This window comes from Podarcis bocagei (assembly GCF_964188305.1).
Source record: "Podarcis bocagei genome assembly, chromosome: 9".
Lineage (NCBI taxonomy): Eukaryota > Metazoa > Chordata > Lepidosauria > Squamata > Lacertidae > Podarcis > Podarcis bocagei.
This window is the reverse complement of record NC_138134.1, coordinates 37,658,521-37,677,421: the sequence shown is the minus strand read 5'-3', so window position 1 is coordinate 37,677,421 and position 18,901 is coordinate 37,658,521. Positions and strand designations below refer to the sequence as shown.

General features: G+C 38.4%; 1 protein-coding gene across 4 annotated transcripts in view; it reads left to right on the top strand.

Annotated features, from left to right (window-relative positions):
• The window catches only part of RAPGEF2 (Rap guanine nucleotide exchange factor 2), a 162,881-nt gene that overhangs the window by 56,207 nt on the left and 87,773 nt on the right, over window positions 1-18,901 (top strand). For all 4 annotated transcript variants that reach the window (XM_081208648.1, XM_081208649.1, XM_081208650.1 and 1 more), the window contains exons 2-4: window positions 3,290-3,360; window positions 7,408-7,464; window positions 12,932-13,015. In XM_081208648.1, coding sequence (XP_081064774.1) covers window positions 3,290-3,360; window positions 7,408-7,464; window positions 12,932-13,015 — 212 coding nt within the window. The remainder of the gene's footprint in view (window positions 1-3,289; window positions 3,361-7,407; window positions 7,465-12,931; window positions 13,016-18,901) is intronic.

Below are 18,901 nucleotides of genomic sequence, written 5' to 3'. Positions count from 1 at the left end.
AAATTAAATCAAAATAAACTCATAAAATTTATAACCATCACAAATAAAACCATGTACAGCCAGGTGGCATACAGTGGAACCTTGGGTTACGTACCATCCTCCTTACGAACGCTTCGGGTAATGAGCTCCGCTAACCCGGAAGTAGATGCTCCTGGTTGTGAACTTTGTCCCGGGATGCGAGCAGAAGTCTTGCGGTGGCAGCGGCGGCAGTGGAAGGCCCCATTAGCGAAAACATGCCTCATGTTAAGAACGGTTTCGGGTTAAGAATGGACCTCCGAAATGAATTAAGTTCATAACTGGAAGTACCACTGTATTAATTTTATTAAATAAAACAGGTAGCAGAAGCAAAACTAAAATATCTCTTTGTATGGTGGTACCTCTGGTTGCAAACGGGATCCATTCCAGAGGCTCGTTTGCAACATGAAAAGAGTGCAACCCGCAGCAGCGTGGCTGCACATGTGCGGGTTGCGATTTGGCACTTCTGCGCATGTGCGTGACATCATTTTGTGCTTCTGCGCATGTGCGAGCAGCGAAACCTGGAAGTAACCCTTTCTGGTACTTCCGGGTCGCTGCGGTACGTAACCTGAAAGAACGTAACATGAGGCATGACTGTACTTCATCCCGCTCCAAAATTATTCTGAGTGTTTCCTCCTGATTGAAGAAGAGTTTGAGGTGGTTGATAGCCCCCACCCAGAAGTTCACAAAATACTTATTTTTCCATTATCTGTGAATGGCAGGGGCGGTTGGGGGGTGCTGCTTCCTAATAGAAGCTCCTTCTTAGCGCTTTGTGGAAGAGCTTTACAGGATTTCACACTACCTTCAAAGCAACTGTTTGTGGAATAGATTGCCTAACAACAGATGACAGGAGCTCAGATTATGCAGCAGCTTGAAAAATGTTTGCACAGTTTCGATCTGTTTTCATAAGATCTGTGTGTCTGTGAGTGTACTTTTCTTTTTCATCTCTAGCTCTGTATTTATTTAAAACAGACGTAGGATGTAGATTACTTTCCTCTTGCCCTCCTGGTTAATTAAGGAAAGCCTGCACACTCTTTCCTGTGTAAGAAATCAGTCTGGCAGCAACCATAATTTGGGAACTCCCTGCTTATTGACATCAGGCATACTTCCTTTTGCTTTTTGGTTCCTCCTAAAAAGATGTTTGTTTAGACAGATATGTAGAATGTTTAATTAACATTTTAAACTGTTTTTAAACTGATTTTACTACTTTATTCTTTTTAAAAATTGCTTTGAGGTTTTTTAAATTAAAGAATCAAGTGGAATATAAATTTCTTAACATAAAATAAAGATACAGGTGTGTGTGTGTTGGGGTCTGGTTTTATTGTTGCCAGATGACACAATTGACCATTAGAGTGGCATGCACAGACTACTCTTCACCCAGCTCCTTTTGCATTATTCATTGCTATGGAAATAATAATAATAATAATAATAATAATAATAATAATAATAATAATAATAATAAATTTATTATTTATACCCTGTCCATCTGGCTAGGTTTCCCCAGACACTCTGGGCAGCTCCCAACAGAATTTTAAACAGAATAATCCTTTATATTGCTGGGGATCAAAAAATTTCCTAAGTTTCTCTATAGTATTTTCCCCCTTCAAGATACATAGATTAGTGAAAATATAAATGAAGCAGCTGTATTTTATGATCACAGTCTATTATTCTTACATTTGAGAGATTCATTTTTCTTCATGGTGCATGCAGAGACATGCACTGTTTCCGTTATCTAGTTACTGTATGCTCTACTTAGAGTATGACAGTGTTCCAGCGGTTTCCCACATAGTCCTTTGATATCCTACTCTAACTTATAATTGGGACCACTTTTCCAAAGTGTATTGATATTCACAACACTTAGTAATGCCATTCCTGTTTTAGAAAATCTAGCGTAGAGATTTTTAAAAATGTGAACTGCATTACTTAGAGTTGTGAATCTATACACTTTGGCAAAGTAACTCCCAATTTAAAATGAGAGTAAAATATCAAATAACTGATATTATTATTATTATTATTATTATTATTATTATTATTATTACATTGGTGGTCTTAATTTTTGTTGTGGGTACATGCAATATCTATAGCGTATACCTGTGCTGCTGTGACATTTCAAGGGATAGTCCAAAATATTAATAATAATATTTTACTCCTCCCATCTGGCTGGGTTGCCGCAGCCACTCTGGGCAGCTTACAATATAATAAAAGCACAGCCAAAGTCAAGCATCAAAAACTTCCCAATACATTAAAGTGATGGAATCTTCAAAAGAAATGTCAAGAACAACAATTTAAGGACCTTCTATATGCATCTGGTCCATAAGTAGAATAGTGCCTTACAATTAGCCAATTGGCCCATATGTTAAGAATGATTGGTATTGGAACAGCTTCATTTACCAGAGACAGGGGCTAAGAAGATGCTATAATGGCTAGAACAGAAGGCTTTGAGGCATTAATTATTTGTTATTGGTGGTAGAAAATATTTGAGAACCAATGATACAAAAAGCTGTGTTGAGCTGATCGTGGTATTTCAGATAACAATTCCTAGTCTAACATGTAGTTGGAATCAGTTCTATATCTTGTCATGGTGACTTGGTTTGCTCTTTATTTCAAGGTTTTAAAATTATATAAAGCACAGTGGAATTTCTCTAATTTATTTCTATTATTCTTGTCAGTAATAGATGCAGCCTCAAACCTTTAAGATTTTTTTAAAAAAATGTCCCCCCCCCCCAATACTGCTCAAGTTACACTAATTTTGATTTACTTAAACTATTTTGGTCAGGTAATCTACTTTTAATTTAGTGAATTTCTTCCTTTTAATGCAAGTGCTTTATATTTTAATATAGCCATTGATCTAGACAATAATGGGTTCTTGGAATTTCTAAGATTGTGCGCTTGGTGATGTGTTTTTCAGAAATAGCTGATGATAATTTTCAAGCTTGCAAGATATTTTTAAGATTTGTGCTAGGGCAGGGGAGAAAGAAGGTGATGTATAGGCAATGAAATCATTTCATTAGAGATCTTCTTGAAATGGCATTTAAATTATGTCCAGTTTATATTCTATTTAGAGAAGAAAGATGCCTTCAAGAAAATCCCAGTCTTGTAAAAATAAGCAATTCTCCCAATGGTCCAATAGATTAGCACTCATTTGTTTTAGGAGGCTGTTTGTGTTTATGTATATAAAATATAGCTCCCCTCTGCATACTTTAATACTGTAGTAAGTATTTAAAGTGATTTGCATTGATCTCAAAATTTTAATGATGGTTTTCTCTGTTTGTAGGATCTGGAGATTGTGTATTCCTATTTACACGGAATGGAAGCTTTGTCTAATCTACGAGAACACCAGCTCCGGTAAGTTGTTTAATGAAAGTGCTTTATCCTCTTTTTAACACAAGGTGCTGCTTTTTAACAGAAAAGATTCTGTTTTGGGAGTCAAGTAATACACTTCCTCTCAGTGTGGATTAACTGAAACTTAAAGCAAAACTAAAAACTTTAGATAAGGAATACCTAAATATACAGCCACTGGTCTCATGAAAACACACAGACACACACACACACACACACACAGAGAGAGAGAGAGAGAGAGAGAGAGAGAGAGAGAATGGAGAACCATATAGAACTCCTATACTGACACAGTTTTACATACTGTTGATTAGTGAAGTTTGCAGAGCAATGAAAAGTGATGGCCATGAAGTTTATTAGGGTGTCTTGTAAGAATGCCATTTAATGATTTTTTAAAAAATCGGTTTATTTGAAGTTGTTAGATCCCATTTTCTTTATAACTTAACTCAAAACAGCTTATGACACACTTTTAATATGAAATTCAATATGTAAGAAAAGGAAGTTACAGTAAAAATAGCTAATGATTTTTATTTCTGACAGGGTGTCACTTGGAGAAGGGCATTGGCCGATAGTTTTATAACCAAAGTGGGTTGATACGAGATCAGGTTGTCATGCATCTGTCTCAAAGACAATGGAATATGTCTCGGGGGGGGGGGGGAGTCAAACCGCTGTGTTAACATCAATGAAGTGACCTCCCTGGGGTGCAAGCCTGGGCAGTGTGTATGGAGGTCCTGGGCTGCCCAGATGACAAGACTCGCTGATGTGGTGCTAAGGAAATCAAAGCAATACATTTGGTACCAGCTTGGCAGCAGAAGTTGCACAAGGTACCACCCAACTGTCTTGGGGAATTCACTCCGAATTTGTGTAAGGTATTTTCTTCCTCCAAAGATACCCTGCAAAGCAGGAGAGGTTTAAGATCAGAGTTTTCCTGCTCCTAGATGGGCTTCTTTCCCAGGTGGGCAAGCCCATCTGCCCCTCACTTCCCTCTACAGCATGTGCAGGAACTGCCTTCTTAACCATTGGACCCACTATTGGGATCAGGTGCTTCTTAAGATATTTGGGTTCCAAGCAGCCTAGCATTTTAGATGTAAACATTAGTAGTTTGCATTGAACATGAAAATGATTAGCCAGCGAGTGACACTCTTTTAAAATGGGTGAGATATGATATGAAAGAGCTGTGCCAGTTAAAATTCTTGCTCTTGTATTCTGAAACAATTTGGGCTTCAGAACCATCTTATAGGCAACTCAACTTACAGCACATTGCAGTAACCAAATTGGGAGGTTAACAGAGCAAAGATAGCTGAGGCCAGACTATCCCTATCCAGGATAGCCTGTGGCTGGTGAGCTATCTATAGCTGGTAAAAGGTACTTTGTGCCACTGAAGCTACCTGAGATTAAAATGTACCGGTAACCAGGAAAACCCCCAAGCTGCGAATCTGCTCCTCCAGTGAGAGTGCTGCCCCATCTAGAGCTAGCTAAGTGTTGTCTCCTAATCATATGGACAAATGTGGGTTCACACATTGGCTCTCTGAGCAAGCTGTGTTAGAATAAAGAGAGAAAGCAAGAGTATGTGTGAATGCAATTGCTTCAAATCGCTCACAGTGTTGTATTGTGGAACTCAAGGACAACTGAAACCTGCTAATTAGTGTTCTGAAATACTAAGTATGACTTTGGGAACTATACATGCCTACACTTGGCTGTGACAAGTTCTGTCAGAAAGTTAAGAAAATATCAGAAATCTACAGCCAGATGGAAGTTGGTAACAGTTCCTTCATTCTTCATCACACATCTTTTCTTTTGTGAATGCACAATCAGAGTCTTAAATTTAATTGGAATAAACGTATCATGAGAATTCAGATCTTCTGAAATGAAATTTTTAATGAAAGTAGTTTGGCTGAATGTAGGTTATAGGTAAAGTGTTTCAAGTTAGCAATTAAGCCATTCTGTAGAGGATGGAACTGCTGGGAATAGAATCTGTTAATTCACATTCCAGGAGTATCATTAGATAAACTTTGTTAAATACATGTGAAAATCTCAGATGTCAACTTTATGAACAGACACATTTTACTGCTATCATTAAAGCATTTCACTATTATAATATTGAGCAACAAATCTGTGTGTTTCCCATCTCTGTCATGGTACCTGTTACTATTACAAACAACTTGGAAAATTAGAATGGAAAGAGTGTGCAACAGTGGCATTCTCTGCCTTGCTTTCCTTTTTTTAAAAAATTGCTCTTGCATTGCTGTATGTCAAAACATGTTCCAGCATCATATTATTATTTGTTAACGCAGGTTGAAATTACATTGCTGCCTGCTGGTGACAGGGGTAGGTACCATGGTGCCCTGAGCTAGGTCAAAATTTAATATTTGTATCCTGCTTTTCCAACAGCAATGTTGAACTCAAAGCAGTCCGCAATAATAACAATAGGATTTAAAATTAGCATACATTACAACCACTATAATATCAAAAACACAATAGCATATAAATAACATAGAAAAACAATCAAATCCATCAATTAACACAATTCAATACAATCACATAGAGATTCAAAATACTGCATCAAAAAATGGGCTTATGAGCACCAGTGCTAGTTGACCTTATCTCTGAGAAGGGTAATTTTTTAACCCAGTGCAGCAGCACACTCCCAGGCAGCAAAATCTTTCATAGTTTTGAGCCTCAGCTACTTTTTCACCCTTAAGAATTTGATCACTTCTGTGGAGGGGTGGGGCAACAGTTTTCATAGAATATCCAGATTCTCTATGATGTCTTTTCTCCATAAACAATATTAAGGGTAACTTCTTTTCACAGCTAGTTTGGAAGACTGCACTGGGCTCTCTCTCCCTCATTGCAGGGGCACAGGTCTCTTTGATTTGTGCCAAAAGGCTCACACCTCTGACAAAGCTTGAGCTTTTAATGTTATCTGGAGGGAAAGAGAACAGACAGCCCCAATAAGCTTGGCAGCTGCCAGGTGAAAACACACAGAGATACAGACTCCCAGCAGACTCCTTCTGTAGCTGATTCTGGCAAGGGATGAGCTTTGAAAGTTACCTGGAGGGAAGGTAGCTACTGACATTAGTATATTAGATTTTTAAATAGCACAATTATGTGAGTTGCAACTCATGGTGGCAAAGAAAGTCTAGTGGCATAAATCAGTTTTTAGAAGCACAGTCGCTGACAGAAGTGACAATAGGGAATCCTCCATTTCTGTTGTAAATCCCAAAAGTACAGGAGTCTGCTTGTTCATTTTCTGATAAATCTTTTGAGTAAGAATTCCATTCCTGCCCTGGGATACTGGGTAAATGTATTAACTTTTCTGTGCTAACATGATTTGTAGCTTACATGTAACATGAAAGGTATTTCTATGCAGTAGAAGACCCCACCCCCCCAGACTTAAGAGGAACCATTCACTTCAATAAAATGAATAAGACTTAATTAAGTAAATCTGTTTTATCTCTTTATTCCTGCCCCCCAGGACCAGCTTTGCATAAACATGTAAGACTTAAGGTGCTTGTAACAGAGTAATATCATTATCTAATTTTTAAAAATAAGTTTATATCCTATACTCCCTGCATTCAGCATTTTGAGAAATTTGTGTATGTATATATTTAAAAACATAAATATGCCACATGCTTTGCTTTCTGGAATGAGAGCAAATTTAAATAAATGTATCTTCAGGCAGAGTTAACAAATAACATGGAAAGTGACACATGGAATGGAATAGAATCACTGTCACTTAAGGGATGGTGATCTTGACATTATTTTCCTCATGATGTCTACAACAACAAAGAACATTCTTTGTGAGGACTTAAGATTTCACTTCCCTGAAATCAAATATAGCAGATCATGGTCCGCAACCTTCGCTTTTTGCACATCTATTTTGATAAGTGTTTGAAAACCCACTGTGAGAAAACTGCTACATTGCAGCCATATATTAGTGATAGCCACTTATCCTCAGCATGTGTGGCTTTAAGGGAACTGGCCTAACTGTAATATAAAATAGCAGCTAATAAAAGTGCTCTTATTTATAAATGCTTTTTGTTTCTTTTTTCACAGAATGATGTGTGAAACAGTGAGATACGAGAGGCACGAAGCAAATGAAGTTTTGTACTAGTGAGTGGTTATCTTTCTTTCATACTACATTGCTTACAGTGGTACCTCGCAAGACGAATGCCTCGCAAGACAAAAAACTCGCTAGACGAAAGGGTTTTTTGTTTTTTGAGCTGCTTCGCAAGACGATTTTCCCTATGGGCTTGCTTTGCAAGATGGAAACGTCTTGCAAGTTTGTTTCCTTTTTCTTAACACCGTTAATACAGTTGCGACTTGACTTCGAGGAGCAACTCATAGAACGCGGTGTGGTAGCCTTTTTTGAGGTTTTTAAAGACTTTGGTGATTTTTGAAGCTTTTCCAAAGCTTTCCCGACACCGTGCTTCGCAAGACGAAAAAAATCGCAAGACGACAAAACTCGCGGAACGAATTAATTTCGTCTTGCGAGGCACCACTGTATATGGAAACTTTTATCTGATCTTTGCACAGCAGTTTGCCACTTCCAATTTTATCACCGGGGGGGGGGGAGGTAGGTGGGAGGTAGTGGGCAGGGGGATGTCATTTACTAGTGCTGGCATAAAATACAATGAACTAGATTATGTTGCATCAGAGATGAATTTAAGGGAGTCTTTCTACCTAGCGACATTCCACAGTGTACTTGTCCTAATACTGTGCTTATGTAATGTCCATACTCCTTTGTAAGTATTGAGAAGAAAGATGTGTATATGCAACTTGACTACATTTTTAACAGGTATGGTTAGTCGAAATAGTTTTAAATATTATGGACCAATAGCACTTGTTGTTCAGTAGCATTTTGATACTTTCTGAGATCAGTTATTTGAGATCTAAAGCTCCTTCCAATGCTCTTGCTTTAAATTTTCTTTCTAGCAGTTTACATATAGGACAAGTAGAAAACAGAATTTTATGCCATGTTTATCCACCCATTTTCCATTTGGCACTTGCATGACTGACCTGTTTGTTATAGACATAGAACAAATTTAGGTATTTCATGAAGGTGCAAACTGATTCATAGCATCTAGATCACAATTCTGGCTTCATCCTGTTGCATAATCTTACGATCCAGTTGAATTGGTTTGTGGGTCACACTCTATAGATATACTGGCAGGTCAATATAATATTGTCTTGTGATTTTGAGCGTGATTGTTTGTTTTTCTTCCCTGCCCTTTAGTAAGTCCTGAGGCTCTCTCTTCAAAACTAGCTCCTACTATGATCAACCCATAAATTATTGAATGGCCTATTTTTCTGTGTGCATGTGTGTGTTTGTGCGTGTGTGTATCCTCCTCTGGGCAAAACATTTTATCAATACAGTACTGAGAAGCTATGGCTCCATTCTTGTGCACATTTAATAGAGTGAATGCTATGTTAAACCCACATAGGAATGCGCTAGAAGTCTTTTCTTTTGGAAGTTTAAATAGAAGCTATGGTATCTTCTCACAGGCACAGCATGGGGAAATGCCACACAAATTTGATGTGCCACTTTCTGTCAGCCAATAGGGTTAGAAAGTGTATCCACTGGATTGCTGTGGCAGAAAACATTAGGAGTTACACTGGGGTTGCCCTCATGCTTCCAGAAATCCTGGGAACAGGAAGAAGAGAGAGCTTCAAGCCTATATTGGGTGCAAGATGCTCCACATGCAAAGCCTCCTTACCCATCCTTAACCTGTTTTAGCAGCAGCGCAAAAGAGGGAAAAGGATCCCTAGGAGAAGGCATGGGGAGATATGCATCCACTGAGGTCAGTTAACCTGCCTACAGGGAGTTATTAACTGGAAGTGGGTGTGTTCCATTTCTGGGATAAAGACTGTAGGAAGAGGGGAAATGTTTTGGAGGAAGCAGAGTTAAACTCTTGTTCCCCCAGAAGTTTTAGTTTTAGGTTTTGTTTTGTTTTGCTTTTTTGCAGAATAAAGGATTTATTGGGTGGGATGTAAATAAATGGACTCAGAGGATGCACTTCCTCTGAGTACAATTCCCACTCCCCCACCTCCCCTTTCCCCACCCTGTTGAATAACTTTCCCAAGTGTCAACTCAGTAGTTCCTTGTGTTAGTGGAACTTACGTTGAAATTTAATGCTATTGCTTGCAGATATCAGCCTCAAGACATTATTTCTTACACTATTGTCTTAACTTTCTATATTAAATATGACCTAGCCAGCTTACGGATAGAGTAATGACAATAAAATAGCAGTTATTAAAATAGTGTACACAAGGAGGCTAAAAGCATACAGTGCCTCGGATTACCTACGCTTCAAGTTACAGATTCCGCTAACCCAGAAATAGTACCATGGGTTAAGAACTTTGCTTCAGGATGAGAACAGAAATCGTGCTCCGGTGGCGTGGCAGCAGCAGGATGCCCTATTAGCTAAAGTGGTGCTTCAGGTTAAGAACAGTTTCAGGTTAAGAATGGACCTCTAGAACGAATTAAGTACTTAACCCGAGCTACCACTGTACTAGCAATACAGTACTCTCCTGGGTGGTTGCTTCTTGGTGGCACATCTGCAAAGGACCTAGCAGATGGCACAGGGATCCATAGAAATGTCTTTCAAGAGAAGCTATATTCTTGAGCAAACCCAAATGGAGAAGAGCACTTCAAGTGGTCTCTGCAGAACTTATAATCAAACCAGTAAGAGGTTTTTTTAAAAATTGAAGGGGTGGAGCAGTCTGGGTTAATAATTATGACAATTGGTTTGTTAAGTGTTTAACAATAGTAAATGCTTTGGAGGGTGGTGGTGGGTAAAGATTGCCTCTGCTCTCAAACTGGCAATCCAAGAAAAAAGGGAGGGAGGGAGGAGATAGTAAAAAACAAAACAAAATGCCAGTAAGGCAGAGAACGAGAATGATAAGAACAACATTAATCAGGGTAAACTTGAAAAAAGAGGTGATTCTGAAAATATGCTTTCTTAAGAAAATGGAAGCAAGACAGAGACTGAGATGAATATCTAGGGGAAGTGCATTCCAAAAGAAGTAGGAAGAAAATGGTTAGAAACAGAATAAAGGATGTGAGGCTTTAAGATTTAAAGAGAGAACAAAGAGAAATGAGATGGGAGTGTTCAGAAATAGAGAAGGAATCTGGGTAGGATCGATTTAAAGGGGGAGGAGGAGCTTAAAATGAAGACAAAAAACAAGGTTAGGCAGTGAAATGACAATGCTTCTTCTGCTTAATTTGTATACCCAAATACAGTATGGGAGACAACTTGAGGCTGCAGCCACAGAATTTAGAATTCCTTTTAGACAATTAGCTAAAGCAATTGGTGCTCTTTATTGCTGCAATAAGATATAGAAGCAGCTTTTACTTTAGGGTTAACCATGGACCATAGAGTTTATGATTACACAAAGGCTTGATTTTCAGAGGAGCACGATTGTTCTGCAGAGGTGTCTGTGAATGTTGGTGGGGGAGAAAAAGTTAGTGTTTCAATTTGGGCTGCCGATGTGTAAACCATAGCCTGTGTTAAATGATAAACATTGATTTCAGAGTATTACCTGGTCCTTAATGTTTGTTTCCAAGGGCAAAGAAAAGATGTTCGAATATTATTTTAAGTAAAGTCTGTTCATGAAGCCTTTGCAGAGTTCTGCATACCAATTTCAAACAGTGTGCTGAGGCCTCTTCAAGCTATGGACGTTCATTTGCACTGTGCTTCCACTGTCTTTGTGAAAGTCATCCAATAGGATATTTAATAATGCAAAGAGTAGCTGCAGCCAGACTAGTCTGTTGATTTTTCACTCCCCCTTCCTCCCCCTGAGGTATATTATACCTTCTGATAGCTAGACAGTTGGCCAGGTTGTCTTGGGATCTAGCCAGGTCTGCACTGCAGTAAATCAGAATTGCTTATTGGGAACGTATTTTCCACAGAGAGCTTCCAGTCAGCTTTAACCACTAGGACCAGTGTATACAAAAATCCAGTCATTGATTTTGGCTATATAATGATTAAATAGTGTTGTAGCTTCTAGACCAGGCTTCATTTCTTCTAAAGGGTATATGCCAATCCTGTGGCCAGTTTTTGGGGGGTTATTATTGGATGTTAGTGGCAAGGTTTCTTGCTGGTAGACAGGATGTAATATCACAGTGAATGGACCAGGAAAGAGACCTTGTGGTCATAGCAAATGGCTTGATGATGTTGACCCAATGTGCAGCTGCTGTGAAACAGGCAATGAATGACTAACATGCACAAACTTCCACAATCTTGGATTTATAGCTTTTTTAACAAACATTTTTTTGTGAATGATTTCCCTCTTAGGAAGAATTTTCAGACACCAACTAGTAGACCTCACAGTGGCCATTTTAAAGAAGCCTTACTTTTTATAAAAAGAAATTGGATGTGATGCATTCAACTGGAATTAGCCCACTAGTTCTGAACTTTAATAACCATGCTGTCACATCAATCAATCAATCAATCAATCAATCAATCAATGGGCTGGTCCCTTTTCGTTCATGCTAACTATTTGTGACTTGTAATTATACTTGGGTTTAAAGCTTACAGAATTATTGAATAACTCAGGTCCTTAAACATATTTGCTGCCCTTTGGTGGCTGTGGTGGTTATGAAAGTTATAGAAACAGGTGTCCAATTTAATATGGGCATAATTTCAAAGGCAAAACAAAAGTTGTGCCAAGGCCAATGACTTCAATGTAAAATTTAGCAGAAAATAGTATTTTAACACAATCCTAGCATTCATTAGAAGCTAGTCTGGTTTCCAAATTGTTCCAAATTGTATGCTTAAAATTTGAGAGATAATGCTCTGCAACAGAAGGATCTTCCTGTCTCTCGGGAAACGTGTTTTAATATCGCAAGAAGAAATAAGATCAAACAGTTTTCTCCACCAGCAGCTAAATACTTAGCTGGTTCTGACCTCCAAAATTAAGCAGCTTTCTAATCTTGACTTTGTCAGGAAAGAACTCAGAACATTTTGCACAAAGTAGCAGCATTTAGTTTGGGGGTGGTGGAGAAGAGAAGAGGGACTTTAAATAGTGAAAGAAAAAAAATGAAGACATTAAAATGTGTTTGTGTGGTTGTTCTGTAGGAGTGAATCATTACAGCTTAATCCTATGTTTGAGACTTACTCTTGAATAAAAAAGTGAATTCCGTGGGACTTACTCCCACATACGTGTGTACAGAATTGCAGCCTTAGGCTGCTGTACAGTTCTAACAAGCCAGTTGCTGTTATCAAATGCATTCAAAGTACCATTAAAGTTGTTTTTATATATTAAAGTATTGGACTGTATCAGACTAAATCTTGCTGAAGAGTACATTCATTGAAATGAATACATGCAAGTTAATCCATTGGTTAAGTTAATCCATTTTGTCTATTGGTTTTTGTGAGTCCATCCTGAGTATGACTGAGTTGGATACAACACTATATATGTAACCACTACATGTTCAGGAAGAATCAGTTTTAGAAAATTCACCACTTAAAAAGCAGTCTGTCATGGGCAACTCACATGTAGATTTATATTGATAATGTTCTGTTTGCTTCTGTTGCCCAAATTGCACTTCCTAACATTTTCTTGTTTTTATTTACAGCCCCGATGATATTGGGACCTGTTGGTATATTCTTCTGTCTGGTTCAGTATTTATCAAAGAATCAATGTTTCTTCCAAGGAGCAGGTATGACTAGAATTTGTTTTATAGTTCACATAACTAAAGATAAATAGTTCTCATCTAATATTGAAAGAAATATTAATTAATTGCATCAAAGTGTGTTGAGGGGCTTAACGTAGTTTCCAGGTTTGAGTCCTTTCATCAACACACTTTGAATTAGATCTCTAATCACTTTTCAAAAGTAATTTGAGCCTATGTTCATACGCTTTGAAGAGAGTGCACACTCGCCTCTTGCCACACGGTGTTTGCCCCATTCAGAAGGCATTGTATTCTTCCTTAAAAATACGCTGGCATTGAACTATTGGAGGAAGAGTGTTTCAAAGCTGAACAGCAGTCACCAAGATCTTCTCTGGACATGACCTCGCTTCTGGGGATAATGGCTGTCACTAAGTAGCCTGTTTTCCATGTTCGTAGTGTAACACAGGGAACTCTTCAGCATGAGACACGTTGTTGGCAACTGCTCATTCATGGTTAATGTAAAGTGGTACTGTTCATTGAATGTAAAAGCATGATGCTGGTTCCCCCCTTCCCCATTTTTCTTGGAATGTGTATGTTGAAAAGTTAGAAAAAGACTTTAGAAATGGGGCAAAAGCGATTGTCAGTTGTGGATAATATCAGAGAGGTGGTGACAATGTGGGACGTAGAGGGGGGAAGACTTTCTTCACATGCCTGCACTATACAAGCCATGATCCCCTGCACATATGTATGTTATCTAGGACAAGAAAGAATAGTTTATCAGTACTTGTGGCTGAGCAAAGGGGGTGGGAAGGCATCTACTTGTTCTTGTGACCCTTGACTTCTCCAGCCAAGGTGCTGCATTGTGTATGAGGAAGAGCACTGCCAACATAACAGGGTTTAGGGAAGCTGTATTTCCAGTTCTTGAAAGAGCAAAGAGGACCTAATTCACTAGAACTAGTTTACAGACCTATTGTTAATGTCAATTGCCTTTAATTCCGTGAAATAAAATGTAAATTTTCAAGTTGGTGTGTGTAGCTACCACATGAAATTTGAGCCAGTATGCTAACTGCATGAATGCTGCAGTGTGAAAAAGATTTCTGTATTCATTTTGCATTCTGGGATACAGAGGAAAAATCTGACAAAAATATTGCCAAGTAGCAGGTTGATACAGATTTAAGTCAACCTTGAAAAGGTCTCTCTTGATTTCTTTCCCTGTGCCTTCGCTTTGGGTGTCTCATAGCATTTAAATCAATTTTATGCCATTTTGCCTGAGGCTGTCAGCAAGGTAATACACAGATGTGGATTAAAACCACAAGAAACTGCATGCATTCTATCATGATTTAAAAAGCAGTAGTAACCAAATGGATAGCGTGTGTATCATATCAAGCAGTTGCAGAACTGTGTTTAGTAAAAAGTGGTAGTTACTGATAACAGTAGTCACTGACCATTTTATAAATTCCTGAATTAACTACCAGAAAGTGTGATCAGTTAGTTACAGCTTAATCTTCATTCATTTCAAAAGATTTGAGCTGCTTTCCAGGTGAACTCCTTAAAATGAACAGAAGTTGCACAATAGCACTGCTTAGCTCCCAGTAGGCGTACATGCACACAAGCTTGTGTTCATATGTTGGAAGTCAACAGTATAAATTAGATGTGCATCTGAATGCAGAAGTTACTGGTTTGCACTACATAGAATTTTAGATATATTACATCCCTTATGTGTTCTTGTGCTCACAAAAGGCTCTTGATCTAATGGATGAAGAAGGGATGCGATGTTATGCTAATTTTTCCCTGCAGCCCTACAGTGTCCCCCAAAACTTGTTCAGACAGTTGAGGAACCCTTTGGAACAGGATGGAAGATGGTATGGGGTGTGTCAGTCAGCACAATCACATTCCCTTCTTTTCTGTTAGCCCCGGTATCGGCTTGATCATAGAATCATATAATTGTAGAGTTGGAAGCGATTCCAAGGGTCATCTAGTTCAGTGCCCTGCAATGCAGGAATCCCAACTAGATCATACATGACAGATGGCCATCCAACCGCTGCTTAAAAACCTCCAAGGGAGGAGAGTCTACCACCTCTCAAGGGAGTCTTGTTCCACTGTTGAACAGCTCTTACTGTCAGAAAGCTCTTCCTGGTGTTAAGTCAGAATCTCCTTTCTTTTAACTTGAATCCATTGGTTCAAGTCCTAGCCTCTGGAACAGGAGAAAACAAGCTTGCTCCATCTTCTGTGTGACCGCCCTTTATATAGTTGAAGATAGCTCTCATATCTCCTCTCAGTCTCCTATTATTCAGGCTAAACATGCGTAACTCCCTCAACTGTTTGTCATTGGGCTTGGTTTCCAGAGCCTTGATCATCCCTCCTCTGCACACGTTTCAGCTTGTCAATAACTTTCTTAAATAGGGGCACTCAAAAGCTGGCACGTTACTCCAATTGCGGTCTGACGAAGGCAGAATAGAGTGATGCTGTGACTTCCCTTGACTGGGACACAATACTTCTGTTGATGCAGCTTCGAATAGCTTAAGCCTTTTTGCTGCTGCATCACACTGTTGACTCATGTTAAGCTTGTTGTCTACTGAGACCCCTAGATCAAAAGGGCACAAATTCGAATCCACACTTTGTTTGCATATTTGGATATGCACTTAGTGTTAATCAACATCTTACATTGGGATATGAATGGAATGTGTGTAGAAAGGTGCACCCCACTGAAAGTAATGTGGTTCAAATAGGCATATGTATGTCTGACATGCTAGAAGTTGCTGATAGGTGTAGAGAAGTATGTTTTGTATTGTATTCAGGCCTTATGATCTGCTCTTTTTCATGACTTTAGGTGAAATTCTAGCAAATGATAATTCAGCTCAAAGCATTAATTCAAACATTTATTTTTCATGTTTTAACAAAAAATGATAAAATTGAACATTTATGTTTAAGGTAAGTGGTAAGAATTCAGATAAAATACTATACAATATCTTGTATCTTGTAATAGGACCTGCTTTAATACTGTCCTAAAAAATATTTGAAAATATTGAAATATACAGTGAAATATACAGTGGAACTTTTTCACTGGCATTGCTTAAAACATCACTCATACTGATTGACAGTGAACTCAATTTATTATCTCTGGAGCACCTTAAAGGTTAATAGGCATTTGCCAGAACAAATGCAATCTAAATTTTAGATATGACATGATTAATGGAAATTAACATTAGTTGGGTGGCAAGAAGAAAATAGATGCTTAAAACAACAGGTGACAAATTGCTTAGACAAGAGATGCTTTACAAGAGGGATTTTAGTAGGATTTTGATCAGTAAAGGAAAATAAAGTATTTCTTATTTCTCTACATCATCAGACACAAACATTGAAAGAAGGGAAGCTCAAATGTTTTCATTTTTTAACTGTTAAGTTTTCAAAAGATTTTGCTACATGTTGTATACAGCTGCAATATTTTGCATGGAATCATAATAAAACAATAAAATAGCAAAAGAACAAAGATAGGGCTTAGAATCTATCCAAAGCCAAATGAAAATAATAATAAATCTCTTAGTGTTTAAAATTAAACCCTAAAAGGAACAAGTGGGTTCAAGGTCTATCCTCTGCCCAAGGGAATCCTGACTGTTCTTTAACATCTGCAGTAGACTGCTAAAACAGCATGCAAACTCCTTTTCATGGAGACTTCAAAAGATTCTTTGCAGTTACTTTCTATTTCCCTTTCAGTGAAATAAAAAGGATCCTTTTGGAAAACACAAGTCAATTGTAGTAGATCTGCCCCTTCCAAATGCTCAAGATGCCTTTCAGTAACTGAGTCCCTATAAATAAGATATTGCAGCAGTTGTTTGCTCTTGAGTCTCCTTGTTTTGATATACAGCACACCTGAGCCCCAAATGAACTGTGCTCCTGCAAGTACCATTGAAATGAATAGCACTTAAGCTGAAGCACTCTGAGGACTGGAGAATCTATGAGATAATATATTGCTTAGCCTTATTTTTTTAGTAGCTATTGATAGTTTGTTTCAGGCTATTTTCCTCCTTGAGCCTTTTTGTCTTGTGATGAGAGAGCCCCTCAAGCCCTGGTTTTCACATCTGGAGGCTTATGCCCAATCATTATGCCATATCCTAGCTGATCCGAATAGCAGTTTGTATTCTGTTGAGACACAAGTTGCCGCAGTTATGAAGTTTTGGAAATACTTTGCTGTCTTCAAAGAACTGCCGTTGAGTCGTTTCCAACAGGGAAAGCAAAGGGCAGCACATTCATATTCTTGTGCGCTCAGAAGTAAGTACCACAATATTCAGTTGGCCTTAGTGCCAGACAACTGTGCATAAGATTGCAAACAATCACTTCGGGTTTAATAATGGAACTTCATTTTAAAAAATCCAGCAGTATGAGACAAAAACCAATGTTTGTTTGTTTGTTTAAAGGTGATGTGAATCTGCAGTTGGAATGAACAATAGAATTGTAAAAAGATAAAGGGACCCCTGACCATTAGGTCCAGTTGTGACCGACTCTGGGGTTGCGGTGCTCATCTCGCTTTATTGGCCGAGGGAGCCGGCGTTTGTCCACAGACAGCTTCCAGGTCATGTGGCCAGCAGGACTAAGCCGCTTCTGGCGAACCAGAGCAGCGCCCGGAAACGCCGTTTACCTTCCTGCTTGCACTTTGACGTGCTTTCGGACTGCTAGGTTGGCAGGAGCAGGGACCGAGCAACGGTAGCTCACCCCGTCGTGGGGATTTGAACCATCGACCTTCTGATCAGCAAGTCCTAGGCTCTGTGGTTTAACCTAATAGAAATGTAGCCTGGTGCTTAAACAATGATGACACTGAGGGCTGTTGCAGCAAACCTTTCCTTATGATTAGACTGTCAGAGTAGTACATTAGTTTGTCTCAAAGATGTTTTAAACAAGTGAGTTCATAATGCTGGTGGTTCTAGATGAGATAGAAATGCTTACTCTTTCATGAACATTCTTTTTTCACCAGAGATGTAGAAGCTCACACAGGTGTCTGAAAGTATTAACATCTCCTCTGCCCTGCAGCTCCTGTTATAGTTTTTGTAATTTGGTTTCCCTTCACCCGTGAAGTAAATCCTTGCCTTGGAATTTGGCTTAAGATCCTTCTATTTGATCCATATGTATTGTCCATGGTGTGGCGTTTATGGTTAACAGTCTTATGGCATAAAATATTATATGTTATTTAATGCATAGATTGGAAGCATACCAACTCTGCCCCTACAGAACTGGTGGGTGGGGCAATAATGAATTTTGGGCTCAGGGTCACATTTGACTCATTATCAGTGTTAGAAATTCAGATATATAAGCTAATCACCAAATGACACCTTACATCTAGATTATGGTCGCTGCAACAGATTGCCTAGGTGTCATTTTTGTTGTTGCTGCTGCAATGGAATTAGTTGTTATTATTAATATTATTCCTTTCATTTCTATGCTGCTTTATATTTTAAAGAAAAAAATTCAAAGCAATATACAACACATCAAACCATCAAATAAAACAATCCAGAATTAAACAAATTCAAGCTTCAAGGAAAATATTTTAGATCCTTTTCTAAGTGACATTTTGCTTTCCCCATATTTATTTACCTTTTTAATTTATATAGCTGCCCCATAGCAGAAGTACTTTAGGAAGCCAGTGTGATATAGTGGTTAGAATTTCAGACTAGGACCTGGGAGTTAAAACCACAGAAGGTGGTTAATGCATTTTGAATATGCTAAATAAACCTCGGATTCACCAGGATTTATTTATTTTTTTGGTATTGGCACAACATTTGCAGCATTTATTCTCATGATGAATAACATTCCACTGAAGTGAAGTTGGACATGAAAACTAGGAATGTAGAGGCCCAGCAAGGGCAAGGGAGTAATAATGAATACTGTAACTTTTTTGTTGAAAATTTTGAATTACTTGCCAGTGTGTATTATAGCATATCT